Source organism: Psittacula echo (genome assembly GCF_963264785.1).
Source record: "Psittacula echo genome assembly, chromosome: 4".
Taxonomy (NCBI): Eukaryota; Metazoa; Chordata; class Aves; order Psittaciformes; family Psittacidae; genus Psittacula; species Psittacula echo.
The window spans coordinates 14,221,171-14,236,201 of record NC_137738.1 but is presented as its reverse complement, the minus strand read 5'-3'; the positions used below and the strand labels follow the sequence as shown (position 1 = coordinate 14,236,201).

Sequence of the window (15,031 nt, the reverse complement as noted above, 5' to 3'; positions counted from 1 at the left end):
CCGAGCGGAGCACGGCTAAGATCTGCCGGGAGTCGTGCCGAGCCGCGCCGTGTGCCCCAGCCTCGCAGCGGAGAAGGGGAGGAGGAGGAGAGCGGCGCTGCGGCCGCGGATCCGCGGTGGAGGCTGTCGGGGCGGCGGCGCTGCCTCCTCGCTGACTGCGGCGTTGGGGTTGGCGTTTGGGAAAAGGAGGAGGAAGAGGAGGGAGCTGGAAAAAGGAGCTCGGCGGCGCGGGGGTGGGTCGGTGCATGCGGCGCGGGGCGCACGCAGCAGCCTGCGGGACGCGGCCGGACCCGGGATCGCCGCCGCCGCCGCCGCTCCGTGCTGCTGCTGCCGCCGCCGGGCACAGGCGCCGCCGCTTGTCCCGGCCGCGGGGGCCGGCCCTCGGGCGCACACGTGTGTTGCTCTGCCGCCACCGCGGGCGCTGAGCGCCGAGCGCCGCCGGGCGCGGGGCGGTGCCGCTGCCGCCGGGAGCTGCGGGCGCTCGGCGGGGCTCAGCGCCGCGCCCGCACGCTCTGACCCGCCGGCTGCGGCAGCTCCCGGAGTGCCCAGCACCGCCGCTTGCCCCCCCCCCATTTCCCTCCCCCTCCCCTTTTTTTTTCTACTTTTTTTCCCTTTTTTCTCCAGTTTTTCGCTCCAGCCGCCCCGCCAGCGCGCCGAGAACGGGCTCTTTTCCATTTACTTGATTCGCAGGTTTGTTTTATCTGTTTGGGGGCTTTTTCCTTCCGTTTTTTTTCCGCTGCCCGGCTCACTCCGCCCCCCGAATCCTATCAAGTTGTAGCAACTTGCTCCCCCCCTACCCTTTTTTTCATTATTTTAATTATTATTGCTATTTTTTTTCACTGACGCGTTTCGATTGCAAGTCGCCCTTGCAGTCCGGTTCTGAACTGCATTTTATCTGCAGATCTTCCCTTTGTTTGCACACATCCCCCCTTTTTATTTTTCAATTCTTTTTTTTTTTTAATAGTTTTTTTTTCCGTAGTTGTTGTTCGTTGTTAAAGTAACTTTTTTTTTTTTTTTTTTTTTTTTTTTTTTTTCCTTTTTCCGGGGGGGCGCTGTATTTAAACACTTAAAATGCACTGCTATCTCCTGAGCGTGTTTCTCACCGTGGATCTGGCCACCGTGGCTTTCAGCCTGTCTACTTGCAGCACCCTCGACATGGATCAGTTTATGCGCAAGAGGATCGAGGCGATCCGAGGGCAGATTTTGAGCAAGCTGAAGCTCACCAGCCCCCCGGACGAGTACCCCGAGCCCGAGGAGGTGCCCCCGGAGGTCATCTCCATCTACAACAGCACCAGGGACCTGCTGCAGGAGAAAGCCAACCACAGAGCTGCCACTTGCGAGAGGGAGAGGAGTGAAGAGGAGTATTATGCCAAAGAAGTTTACAAAATAGACATGCAGCCTTTTTACCCTGAAAGTAAGTCCTCTGTGTTTGTGCATGTGTGTGTTAACTTAGCCCCCGAGGCTTGGCAGTGCCCAGTGCCTTCAAACACCAGCCCTGTGCATCCCGTTGTGCCACCTTTGCTTGGGTTGCTCTTGTCCTTAGCATCGTATAGGTAGTGGTTTTGTGTTAGGTGATGGGTATGCCTATGCCTGGGTGGCTCTGGGAGTCAGCTGGCCCCCCAGTCCGCTTTGAAATCACCCCAAAGGTGCTTCTGCTTTCCATCACCATGTACCTGGGCAGGGTCCCGAGCCCTCCCCAGCACTGAGTTTAGCTCCCCCACAGCCCTCTGCAGCCTCTGAAAAGAGCCAATATCTTTCCACTGCTGTTGTTTCCTTTGGAGTGTCTGGATCGGGCAGGTTTCCATCTCTCCATAACTGAGAAGAAAAGGAGGTCTTTAAAAAAGAAGTCACGGGCGCCTCTTCTGTTGTCCCACAGACTGGTTGCTGTTCGAGTTGGTGCTCGGAGAGTACAGGGACATACAGGTCCTCCCCCCTCTTCCCACTTCAGCCAGCCTCCCCTTTCAGTGCATGGGCGCTTTCACTTCAGGTACAGCCAAAGTTTTCCCTTCTGGGTAGCCTCGGTTGTTGGAACCTGTCTCAGCCCGTCTGCCTTTTGCTGTTTTTAACGACCTTCTGGTTGATCCATGCCACGTTTTACACTAAAAAAAGGGGAGAAAATGAGAAAAGAGGGGAAAAAACCCCTAAATGTTCTGACCAAGTCCACTTAGAATGATTGATAATCACAATGACATGCCTTTTTGTTTTGGTGGTGAAGGTTAAGTGTATAGAAGAGGAAAACAGAAAAAGCACTGCACCCCCTTAAAAGAATCTAGCTCATCACCACACTGAGGAAAGTGAAATACCAGAAGCAGAAAATAACTTCACTGTTCACATATCCAAAGCCCAGTTCCTACTCCTTTCATTTAGCTCCCTTTTCCCTCTCTTCCCTCCCCCACCACTTGATGCCCTATATACTTTGCTGCCTGTTTCTGAAAAGCACATACCTCTTTGCTTAAATAGATAATGCAGCCATCTTGGTAACTTTATCCTAGAGTTTCTAATTGCATTTTCTCCTTATTTATTTTTAGTTTAGTAAGTTGTAGCTCTGGGGCTTGCTCCATCTTGCATGTGATAGTCCTAGGATGCCAGCCAAGGTATCCGAAGCCCGTGCTCAGTGCAGCTGCCTCCCCTTTCTTCCTTTATTCTTAAATGACAGCATCAGGTACAGGACATCCTGGCAGTCAGAGCCGTTTTATTATTGTAATTATGGCACCATCCTTAATAGCCATGATAAATACACTCCACCCTTGTTACCCTCGGGTAAGAAATACTTTAAAAAGGGTAAAAAAAAAAAAGGCTATTTGGAGCCAAGTGGGTATGAGCAGAGAGGTTCAGTGTAATTCATAGTGAGAACACAGACATCGTGCCTGTTTTCCACGTTGGAATACTGTAGTAGTTTGCTGGTGGTTTTGGTGGAAGTCAGCACTCTGAGACCTACCAGGTTGTGCCCTAAGCAGAGCATGAGCCCCTATGGGCAGAGGTTAGGGACAGTGATAGCAGTGCCTTGGGTTTCTGGAGTTGACCCCAGAGCACAGAGTTGTAAAATGCACCCACCCTGAGTATGTCTGTCCTGTTTCCTCACATGAGCAAACTACAAAGGACCAATAGTCCAAAATGCAGCTGCATACTTTCCAGAAAATTAAAATATCTGTGGTGTGTGACTTGGATGGTGCTGACAAAAAGAGGGTCTATTTTTAAATCGCTGTCAGAGAGGCCAGATTCATGCTGAAGTATCAATAGGAAGGGTTTGGAAGAGCAAAGGAGATTGCAGGTATCTACCAACAGAGTGCATCAGACGTTTGGGATTGGAGGGGTGGTTAAGCCGCCGATCCAGTACTACTGTGCAAGGGCTGTCGCTAACATCAGAGTAAGTAGGTTAACTGTTTTTCCACTGCTCTCTAGTTATGCTGGATGGAGCGAACCTTTCCAAAAAAGACAGAAGGGAAGGAATCGCTCCACCACATTCTAAAGGAAGAAATGGAAAGCGCAGCTCTGGCGGCCTCAGGCGCTTTCTCCGAGACGTCTCGGAGCAAGTATTTTTAACTCTATGGATTCTGCTGCATCCAAGGGGAGAAGGGGATCGGTGTGAATGCACTGGAGGTCAAAAGCTGCTGGAAGGCAGGCATGGGAAAGAGCAGCGGTTCAGTTTTTACCACAAGTTGTTAGCATTCAGTAACTGACTACAACCCAAGTATTACAAATATGCTCTAATTATACTCATAGTCAGCAATATATCACTACGGATCGCTGATAGGTCTTTGTGGGGCATCTTGTAAAGTTCAGGCTAAATATTTTTAGCAATGAGGAGATTTAAAAGGAAAACTATAAGAGATATTGTATATACCCTAAGGCATATTTTGTCTTAAATATTATCCTTGGCCAACTGTACTGTATAAATACAGTAAATATGAATAGAACTGGCAAGATGCCAATCTCCTGGGATGAATTTTAGTCAAGAAGGTATTTATGGGATATAAATAATACTGTGTCAACATTTAAAGAAGGGATCTGATTAGTTTTGAATTTATTCATATTAATCTTTTCACATGCTGTTAGTTTAAGGCTCAAAGTGAAGTTATGCTAAGGTTTACCCATAGTTTGTACTGAGGAAGTAAGGGGGCATCTGACTTGACAGTCCACTTGAGGTTAAGGACACATCGAGTCAGAGTATATATGGATATTTAGTGAGGCGAGGACTGCCGGACCCAAAACCACCAGATGTGAAAAGATGGAAAAACCAAAAAGCTCCTGTCTGTCAGGCACGCCTGCCTGTGTTGTGCTTGCGACAGCGTGGGTAAGGTACTGAAGGTCTGAATCTCTCCCAGGTCCTGCTGGCAGCTGGAAATTGAGCTATTTTATAGAGTGGTTTGAAGAGGGGCTGGGGTATGGAAGCTGAGCACATCAGAGACAGATCTTGTGAGTTTTGTGCCCAGGTGAAGTTACCTGAGCAGGTGCTTAATACTGATTTCTGTGAAAGGTGGATCACTGTAGAACTTGGTTACTTATCAGTTCTTCTTTGATTATCTAGTGCCTGATAATGAAGCTAGTTATTTATTGGAGGCTGAGTGATAATCACCATTGTACTGATAATAAACAGGAATCTAATGCAAGTACAGTTAAGTATTGCAAATACTGATGCATAACCGGGATATTGGAGAAGGACAGGCAGCACATGTATGTGGGGCTGGGGCCCAGTTCTGTCATCTTCATTCATAGCAGCTTTTATCAAGGTCAAGAGCCGCTCAGTACTGATGACTTGCGGCTAATGCAGGTAAAGTGTTAATTTTTCTGCATTGTTGGAGATAGGTCTCTTAAGTACTCAGTAGCCTAAGAAATCGCAGTTCGCCTGGGTTTGTGCCTGGGTTTGCATGGACTTTAAAATACTTCAGTATGAAGGAGCTTCCATAGGTTCCAGATTGCACTGAGTGGTAGGATTAGTCTTTTCAGGCGCTTGGTACCATGAATATTGCTTTACATAGACCCATCATTCTGCTGAATATTTGCCTCATGAAAGACAACATTATAAACTGGCTGAACACAATGACGTGCTTCTGCTTTATCAACAAGGACTTGATTTACCAGCAATTATACATATGTGGGCTCCTTGTCTTCAGGATACCAAAATTGCTCATGCAGGAGCGCTGTGCTCGTGTCTGCTGGCACTGACTGTATCATTACCGTGATGTTAACATCAGGATGGCTCATGTGCATTTGCATTTAGCAGAACACACATCTTAATCTTTCAGGGTTTCCTATGTTGTTGATTACAGGGAAATGGTCTTTGAAGGAATACCTTATTTAAAAGCCTCCTAGCTAGCTATGCTGGCCCTATGCTGGTTATGCTCTGGAGCACCTGTTGTAGGGAGGCGCTTGCCAGGTTTACTGTCTGGTTTGCAGAGGAGACCTGAAGCAATACAAAGGCTTCCCTGAGGAAAGAAGTGAGAGGAATAGTTCCTTGCCCATGAATAACACTTAGTGCAGTCTTCCTGGGTGGTGATGTAAAAAACCCAGGAAATGGCAAATAGCTTTAAAAAGGGGCAGGGTCATTTTCTGGCCAGTAGTCCCCTACATTCTAAGGGGGATAATCAAATAACATGCTCTGATGCGCTAACGAAGGGTAGCTGAAATCTAAGAGAGCTCTCTTCCACTCTTACAGAGCAGGTGGTGGGGGGTACCACTTGTGTGATCTGCTTGCCTCCTGAATCAACAGCAGGGCACCACGCTGGGAGCGGGGAAGGACCACAAGCTGGTCTGGCATGGTATGTGGTTGCTGAAGCCTACAGAAAAGCCAAACACCCATGACACCCTTCTTTAATGTTGCAAGGTCAGCAGACCTCCAGGACAAATGTAGGGCTGTATTCCCAAGTCCTTTCCATAACCCTCCTTAAGTTTATCTCTGGTGTCTGTTTTAAAGAGGCACTTTAAACTCTTAATTTGGTGAGTGAGAAGGTTAGACGTGCATCACTACCCCTGCTGCTCCACAGCCCCAGCCTGCTGGCACTGTGAGTGTTGTATAGCCCCAGGGACCTATCTAGCAATGTGCCCTTGTCTTCCTGTACATCTCTTGCCATAAGCAGGAGTGCCAAGAGCTCATGCCATTCTTTCTGGTTCTTCTTCACTGCAGGACTGAATGTGAGTAGGTGATGGTGTGAGAAAGCAGAGCATCATCTTCGTTAACTGCTGGTTTTACCCTTGCTCATCCTTGGTGCAGTGCGTGAGAAGAGTAGTGGCCATCAAGATGGCTGTGCTTCTTTGGAATTACCACTTCCAACATTTTGCTGTCAGTTTGAGATTCCTGTCTGCACCAAAGATGAATGAGAACTTGTGGCTGTCATCCTTGTTGAGCTCCTTCAGTATGGTTCTGAAACTTGTGCAGAGCTTCCCACACATGAATGGACCCATTAACATTAAGGCTGTGTGTCTGCCTAATTAGCTTCCCAAATCAGGGCCCAGTTTGTGGTGCATTTGCAGGAATGAACAAAGCCATACAGTTCAAATCCCTCTCTGTGCATTGAAATCTGTCATTCAGGCATCAGAGGCCAGTGGGAAGTAAATGCTTTACGGGGTTTTTTAGAGAGGAAGGATGCAGCTCTTCAGTACTCCCGTGATGCCAAAGAACACTGACCCTGTTGGGCAGCTGCCTTCTTTTGCCTTTGCAGTGTCTGTGCTAGACTGCTCCTGTGTTACAGATAAAGAGAGGAACCCCAGGGTATGGTGACAAAGCAAGTCATGAGTGAAGACACACAAATGTTTCTGCTCCTGTTGTGAAACTGCATGCTGCCTGTTTTCAAGCAGGCAGTTTTTAGCTTGAGGATGATACGCTCCCCAGGTATTATTTGCTGTAATACTGTGTTACCAGTGTTTCTGCTGACTTGTTGCAACTAAACAGTTTGTTTTGGTTGCTGTTTAGGGAAAGTTTGCATCCTGCTTTCAACCACAGGCTGTTGCTTGTTTCCCTTTCAACCTGTGGTGTTGACTAGTAGGTTCCTAGCTCCAGCATCGCTGTCAGTTGGCTTCCTGTAGTAGTCTTATCCGAAGGAACTGTGTTTCTTCTTAAAAAAGCTCCCCAGTGCTTGTCCTTGCTGTCCTTCCTGCTGTGAAGATTGTAGCTGGACACCCAACCCTACAGGAGGTAGGGCTGCAAGGTGTAGAGGAGAAACTTACAGATTTCTTCAGGGCAAGAGGATGAGGAGTTAAAAAACCCGTTAGTGTGGAGGGCTGTTTTACTTCCTGTCAGTGTGACCAGTTGTTTTTGCATGTATGAATGACTCATGAGCCTGTTTGCTACTGTGATTCTCCTAGCTTGAATGGCGCAGGATTGGCCCTGGAGAAATGAAGTGCTAGACCTGGCTTCGCTAGACCTGTCTCATGAGCAGGTTTTTACATGTTTTTGGTGCACTGCAAGTTGATCCAGAGTAGGAAAGTTGCCTCTGTGGGTAGCATAGTGTTGTCTAAATCAGCCAGGTTTTCCAAAGGGATCCAACCGCATGGCAGTTCATGCATGCTGCTTGGAAAGCTCCTGGCTCCAATGAAGTACATCTTGTGTTGCCATTTGGGTTTGCTGGCATCCACGTTTGGTTTCCAGGAGATGGTAGGCCTCACAAGCACGCCTGCAGCACATTAATGGCTGAGAGTGTGGGGACAACATCTCTCCCTCGTTCAGGTTTTAATTTGGACAATGGGGGTTCCTTTTAATTTCATGTATGATGCTCATTGACATATTCAGGACCCTTATTGTAGAGCTGAGCCTTTCCCCACTGAGACCCCCTTAGGGAAGGAGCCTCTTTTTGTTGTTATACAAGACCTCGCACAGTGTGATGGTGACTTCAGGTTATTATAAATAACTTCATAAAAGATGAAGCGATCTCATAGCTGACCCTGCTTTGAGCTGGAGGTTGGACTGGATGTCCCTTCCAGCATGAATTAACCTTGTAATACTGCATTTTAATACAAGAAAAACAGTGCTTGTGTTTCAACTTCCACAGGGTGGTCTTGATTCAAGCATCACCAAGTTACTAAATATGTGTTGTTTTCTGTCAGTTTCAGATTTGTCCCTTGCTTTCTTGCACAAGAATGCTCCTGTTCTTCGTTCTCTCTGCACCCATTTTTCTTCTGCTTATGTATACTAATCTATTACATTAGAATATTGCTTTTCAAATAAGCATGATATGTTGAATGAATATAGACTTCTGTATTACACTTCAGCAAAAGCTGTGGCATCCTTTTAGGCGAACTGAGGCAGGGGAAAGGGAAACGTGATACTGACCTTTCACTTTGCTTGTTTGGCTCCTTCCCACCATATCTAACCCACACTGCACTGACAAATACCGCATCTGTCTTGACAGGCAAGTCCACAAATAACCATTCATCCATAACTTGGAGCTGCTGTAAGACTCCTTATGGGTTGCTTAATCTGACAGTTGTGCATTTGAGCAGAGACATTGAAGAAAAGACTGCAGAAGGACCGTGAGTTCAGTCTGACTTTGTGAAAACTAAGAGGGAGGTCTTGCTTGAAAGAGGATACTGTACTAAAGTATATGTGTGCGTGTGTGCCTGTGTGCATACACACGCGTGCATGTATTTAAAAGCATTAAAACATCTGTTGTTGCCAAAGCCCAAATTGGAATGTTCTGGGAAAGATAATTTAATTTTTAGCTTCTGGATTCATTTCAGTGATGGCAATTTCAACACTTCCTGGGGAGAGTCTATCAGTGGTTATGTGCATCAAATGCAGCAGTAAATCTGTCATTCTTTCCATTTCAGTTTTTGAGGCTTACAACTGTTATTTTTCCCTGTTTGGTTGGTGTTAGTATTCAGTGTTTTCATCTCTTTTTAAACTCTTGCCTTGAATTTTAAAAGATGAGCTAAGCCTGTTGAAGTTCCTTCTCTTACTTGTTTTTGTTTACATATAGCATTTGCAATCCAGCAGCTAGCTCAGCTGAAATAGCGATGGTAACTTGTATTTACCATAGCAATGAGTGGAAGACGGGAATCACAACATGTTGGTTTTCATTCCTTGGGGTGGGGAAAAAAGAAGCAAGAAACAACCAGAAACACTACCCACAAAACCCCCCAACCTTGTGGGTGGACTTCGTACTCATGAGGCTGAAAAGCTAATAAATCTTGGCAGCACTGACTCTCTTGAAGTGGTGGGAGAGTACCTAGCAATCCCATACTTGATGAAGGCTTTGCGCAGTAATAGTAATCCTGAGCCCACAGATGATCTCCAGTATCTCAAATTGAAAAGAGATTAGTCCTTGCTTATTTGAGTAGACATTGCACAATAGGTATAAAATGACTTTTGGGGGGCTTTGGACAAATAGTAAAGACTCCAGGACTGCCCAGATGTCTGCTATGAGAAAGAACATCTGCAGAACTTTCCATCTTACAAGTGATGTGTAAAAATGATGCAGCAAATGTAGCCTTTTTGATGCTAGCAGGGACAGCGACGCTGGGGTCTGGCATTCACCGTGGCCTGTGGCAGGCTTTTGCTCCTTGTCCCACCTCTGCTTGGTCCCAGGGCTGTCCCAGGTTAGCAAAGCTGAGAGATGTCTCTGGTACCCCAAGAATGTGATGATGGAGGAGCACTTCTGTCCTCTGTATTGCAGTTACTGGCCTTTGTACTTTGAGGATTTGATGCAGGAATCAGTCCAGTTGCTGGATAATACTGAAACAGCACTTAATGACTACCTAGTAAGCAAAATTTATGGATACTAGGGGTCAGATCCACTGACACATGTAGCACTGGCAGCTAATTTCTTCATCCAAATGCCTGTAAGGGGTACAGGGGATGTTTGCTCTCAGGGAAGGATAAGAGATGTATTATATTCTCCAACGTGATGTGATGTTTTAAACTGCCTGGAGGTGTGTCAGATCCGTGCAGATCCTTGGTGTTCTTATTCTCACCCAGTCTCTGAGAGATCCAGCTCAGTTTTTTTGGCTCTTGTAGTTGGCTCTGGGCCTTCCTGGCAGCGCAGGGGCTGTATATGTCTTGTGCCAATCGCTGCTCTGTACTCAAGCTTTTCTTGATGCGCGCTTTGGAAGTGAAGTAGCCACATTTAACATTGAGGTATGCTGAAAGATGTCTGTACTTTTCACTTGTGCTTGCTGTGCATTTACTTAGTGTATAATGGCAGGCTATTGCAGCAGCCATACATACATCTGTAGGTTTGTGAGTGAGGAACAAGTTCCAGCTTTATTGAAAAGAATCTGCTGTTCTGATCTGGTGGTGTGATAGGAACTGAGAAGGCTCCCTGCCAGGATATACAGCCTGGAAAGAAGGGAGCTAAGGGAGCAGCTTTGTCCCAGTTAGGATGGACTCGGAACAGACTGTTGGGTGTCTGAGCTTTCTCTCCCTCTTTGAATCTGGATTCCCCCATCCCAGCTTACATTTCTTCCAGATGCTGGGAGCCATGTATTTGGAAATTTCACATTCCCCTTGCTAATCAGGGAAGAAAAGAGCCCCAAAAGAATCTAGAAAAAGAGACCCTTATAAAGGTGGCCAGAGAATGAGTTAGAACAATATCATATGTCTGAAGGAACTTACCTCCTTCCAAGCTGGAGTCCTATTATTTACCCACTTTATTGGGAGACTTAATTTTCTCTGGCTGGAAGCGTATTTGTTGAGGTAGAGTCTGGAAAGGAATCTGCCTCATGCACACTTGCCACAAGGCCAGCTAGCTATACATGTGATACAGCCAGACCTTTCCATTCTTCTGCCTTTTGAGAGTATGTTCCCTAGAATAGGGGCCCTGGTCCAAAGCCTGCTGAAACACTGGAAGGCTTTCCATTGACTGCAAAAGTCTTTGAATCAGGTATTAAGTGCTGTTCCTTTGTTTCGGGGAACGGACACATCTTCAAGATACATTGGGATGTGTTGCTGTAATGTGGTGCTTTCCCTTTTATTGAGTTGCCACTGGAGATGTTCTTCTGCATAAGGCTTTGGAAGGGAAAAAAACCCTCACTTTTTAAAATAAACACCTTAGTAGCTTATTGATGGAAGCATTTGATGGCAGATGTCATCTGGGAACAGCATATGGCAGCAATATGGCAAGAATGCCAGAATGCAAAGGAGGCATGAGTTCATGTCCTATACTTCTTAGGTATTCCACATCTCCCTCTGTCTAAAACAAATGACCGTATGACTGCAAAGGTCTTGGCAAATAAACATGCCATAATATATCTCTGTCATCCTCCCTACAGCGAGTTTTTGTCTAGAAGCTAATCACACCACATCCAGAGGCTTCTTATGAACACGTGCAAAATCAGACCTCAGTGCCTGAAGCAGGGAGGAATCTAGAGGCTGTGAACAAGAATGTGGCAAATCTCTGTGCATTGGACTGTAAAGAAAGGTCAGGGCTAAGCCAACAGGGTGGTTTTGTGTTATCAATCAAGTCTTAAAAGTCAGTTCTAGAGAGGTGGAGCTGGGAGAGCAACTTCTGAAAGTTAGTTTGCTGCATGACGTATGCTGAGTTTACAAGCTGGAAAGCCAAGTAGTTTAGGAACAGATGCAAGTGGCTTTATGTAAAGCCTCTCTGACTAGCTGTGTCTCAAAGTGGCTTATGAAATAATAAGTTAACTTTTGAGGTGCTTTTTTGCATTGATGAAAAACTGGAGCAATTTAATTTGAGTCAGTAAAGCCACTCTCGTTTTTTTCCTTGTGGGCTTGAAATTCCGAGTCTGTGCAGTGATTGTTTAGGCAAACAGAACAGTCATTGTGGCTGGGGACTTCAGCAGCACCTCAAGAAGTGGTTCCTTTGTACCCTTTGAGAATCCCAGCTTTTTGTTCAGATGAAGTCTGAGTCAGGTAAATCTGCTTTGTTGATTAGAAATGTCCTGGATGCTGTTTTGTATGATGTTTGTACTGCTACTATATAGTTTTCAAAGCCTGGGAGGACTTAACATCCACCACAGGTTGTTGGGCTTTTGTTTGCTTGGGTTTTCTTTTTAAAAAGAAAAGAAAAACCTTGATTTGTCTTTTAGCCATGTGGTACTTCCCATGTTGTGGTGAGATGAGGTTGGATCCCAAGCCATTTGATGTAGGACATAAAACCAAAAGGCTTGGTTCTTGTTTAATCTAAGGAAACTACAGAGCCATAAAGTGCCTTAATGTAATGACAGTTAGACATACAAGAAGGTTTAAAATTGAAATGGTGAATGGTGCCTTAGAACAGGGATGAAATGAGTATCTCCTTCAGCTGAGATATTGTTCTCAGCTGAAGATGTTCCAGGTCTCTTCACACTCACAGCTAATGGCTAGTTGATATCATATTGTATTTTAGAAAGGGTGAGACTGTTGTTGCTCTAGGAGGCTTTAAGTTAGAATGGACATTTAGGAATTAAAAGGCTGGAAGCCATTAAGATGGCCTACTGTTCTCCCCACCTGCATTTCTCAGCCAAACTAATTCCTTTCTGAAAGAGAGTTCACACCATACCTGATAGATTATTCTGGTGATTAATTACATTCACTAGAAACAAGTATCTTGGTGTTTTAAGTTGTTTAGCTGCAAGTTCTAGCATTCAAATCTGGTTTAAACCTTCACTTGCTATTTTGACCACTCATTACCAAATTTGTGGAGATTGAGTAGGTACCCACAGGAGAAGGAAGTTTTGCAGATGGGAACTGATGTTCCTGAAAGCAAGCTGGGATGGTTGCTGGAAGACTCATGAGGCAATGAGGCAGCCAGGAGGTCAGCATGGGCTGTTTTACCCAGCTTTGAGTGTGTTTCAGATCCGTAGATTGTGATTGAGCCACAGCTCTTTTAAGTTTAATATATTGTGCTCTGTGAGATACTTCCTGGCCTTTTCAGTTATTCGCATGGTTTCCCTCTGAAACTCCTCTGCTTTATTCATATACTGCTGAGATTGTGGGCAGCAGTACTGGACACATCATTTCAACAGTGACTGTGGCGTTACCAAGTACATGCATGTTGTAGACTCTGCTCTAATTCAGTATTACACAGGTCATGCAGCTACTTTCAGCTGTAGTTTTGCCAGGAGTGCTACAAGGAGAAGTAAAATTCTTGCCTGGGTAATTATCCATCAGGGTCCCTTACTACCCAAGTCCTTTTCAGAGGTCCTGACTCTCAGGGTAGGGTGGAGTCCCCTACTCTGTAAGTATGGTCTAGTTTCTCTCTCCTCTAGAGCTGTATTTTTTATATGGATTCTACTGACATTTATGTCTTGATAATTCAAGTTTCAAGTCACTGTATTCAGGATGAATTGTCATCTTCTTTGTCACATCTGTATCATTATTTTATGTGCAATTGGTTACTAATGGTTTGGTTTCCTTCCGGGTGATGGATAAAAAATATTTAATAGTACAGTACAGTAAAATGAATCTTATGGGACCTACTTAGAAGCTTGTCTCTCAGTAACAGTTTGCTGTCTGCCACTGTATTTTGAGTCTCATTAAAATGCAAGGCTTTGATTCATTTACTGCCTGGCTATGTTAGTGTCCCGTTGTTTGTGTTTCCTTACAAAATCATTATGTAGCACCAGCTTAAATGTCTCGCAGCTACCCAGGCAGATGATACTAAAACAATTGTCTTACCAGCAGGATTGCCAGTGTGACTCAGTAAGATACTGGACCAGTAGGGTATGTTTTTCTTGGGCTGAAGCTGGTTATAATCCCTTAGCTCCTCTGAGCTGATTCCTATTCTTGTGCTTTCCATAATTTTTTCTGAGATCAGTGTAAGGCTGACTGTATATGTGAGGTAGCATGGGTTGCCCTGTTTGGGATTGTGTATTAGCAAGTATGTTCTGCCTAAAATCCTTAAGGATTTAACAGTGTTTGGGATTTATTGAAAGCCAGTTTTAGTGATTCAGGTGGTTCCTTGGACAGCTCTTTAAAAAGTCTTGATGCAGGTTATCTGGTCTTGCTTTTTTACAGTGTCTGATGGTATTACCTATTGTTTCAAGACTACCTGAGTTGCTGCTGGAGTAAAAAACCAAATCTTTCCGTCTCGTGATTGTCTGGCTATTTTGGATACAGAAGTGTATTTTATATTTCTGTAATTATTTCAACTGTTTTTATCTTGTAATAGATGAATATCACTAGCAAACTTCCTTAGTACTTCAGTAAATCTCATCTTTACATTTCTTTGCCATAAAGCTGGTATGCACATATGATTTTTCTGACCTGTTACCTGCAGTTCTTATTTTCTCCTGTAGTAGTTCTCGGCAGCTATTTTTTTTATTTGTAATACATAGTTGCATTTTTAAATTTTATCTTCTTATGGTTTCATTTGGTTTCTGTCACAGGCAGTTTTCTGAGCAGTCTTGTTGATTGTAGAACTGTGTCCTTTGTAGCATACATCTCGGTACCCTTCCCAGGTAGGCGATTCGAGACAGCCAGCACATCTTCATCAATGTCAAGTCCTGCCTGACCAACCTTGTGGCCTTCTATGATGAAATTACTGCATCAGTGGACAAAGGAAGGGCTACAGATGTTGTCTGTCTGTATTTCTGTAAGGCTTTTGACACAGTTGATCACATCCTTCTGTCTAAATTGGAGAGAGGTGGATTTGATGGGTGGACTGTTCGGTAGATGAGGAATTGGCTGGATAGTTGCATCCAGAGGGTAGTGGTCCATGGTTCAGTGTCTGGATGGACACCAGTGATAAGTGGCATCCTTCAGAGGTCCGTCCATATTGGGACCAGTACTGTTCAGTATCTTCGTTAATGGCATAGATAGTGAGATTGAGCGCACCTTCAGCAACAACATGAAGCTGAATGGTTAACAGGCTGGAGGGAAGGGATGCCGTGCAGAGGAACTTGGACAAGCCTGAGAAGTGGGCCTGTATGAACCTCATGAGGTTCTCCAAGGCTAAGTGCAGGGTCCTGCACCTTGATTGGGGTGATATTGTTACCCTCAGTATTGATACAGGCTGGGGAATGAAGAGATTGAAAGCACCCTGCCTGACAGAGTCGGTTGCCCTTGTGCTGGCAGGAATGGTGCCACCCGCAGCTCCCTGCTACACAGCGGGAAGTAGGTGGTGATGGGTTATATAGTGCTCATACAGTTGGCTGG

At 45.2% G+C, this 15,031-nt stretch overlaps 1 protein-coding gene across 1 annotated transcript in view; it reads left to right on the top strand.

Annotated features, from left to right (window-relative positions):
- Positions 1 to 232: 232 nt before the first annotated feature.
- TGFB2 (transforming growth factor beta 2) overlaps positions 233 to 15,031 on the top strand; it is a 62,937-nt gene continuing 48,138 nt past the window's right edge. The window contains exon 1 of the mRNA XM_080616616.1: positions 233 to 1,414. Within this exon, the coding sequence (XP_080472742.1) occupies positions 1,072 to 1,414 (343 nt within the window). The 5' untranslated portion in view covers positions 233 to 1,071. The remainder of the gene's footprint in view (positions 1,415 to 15,031) is intronic.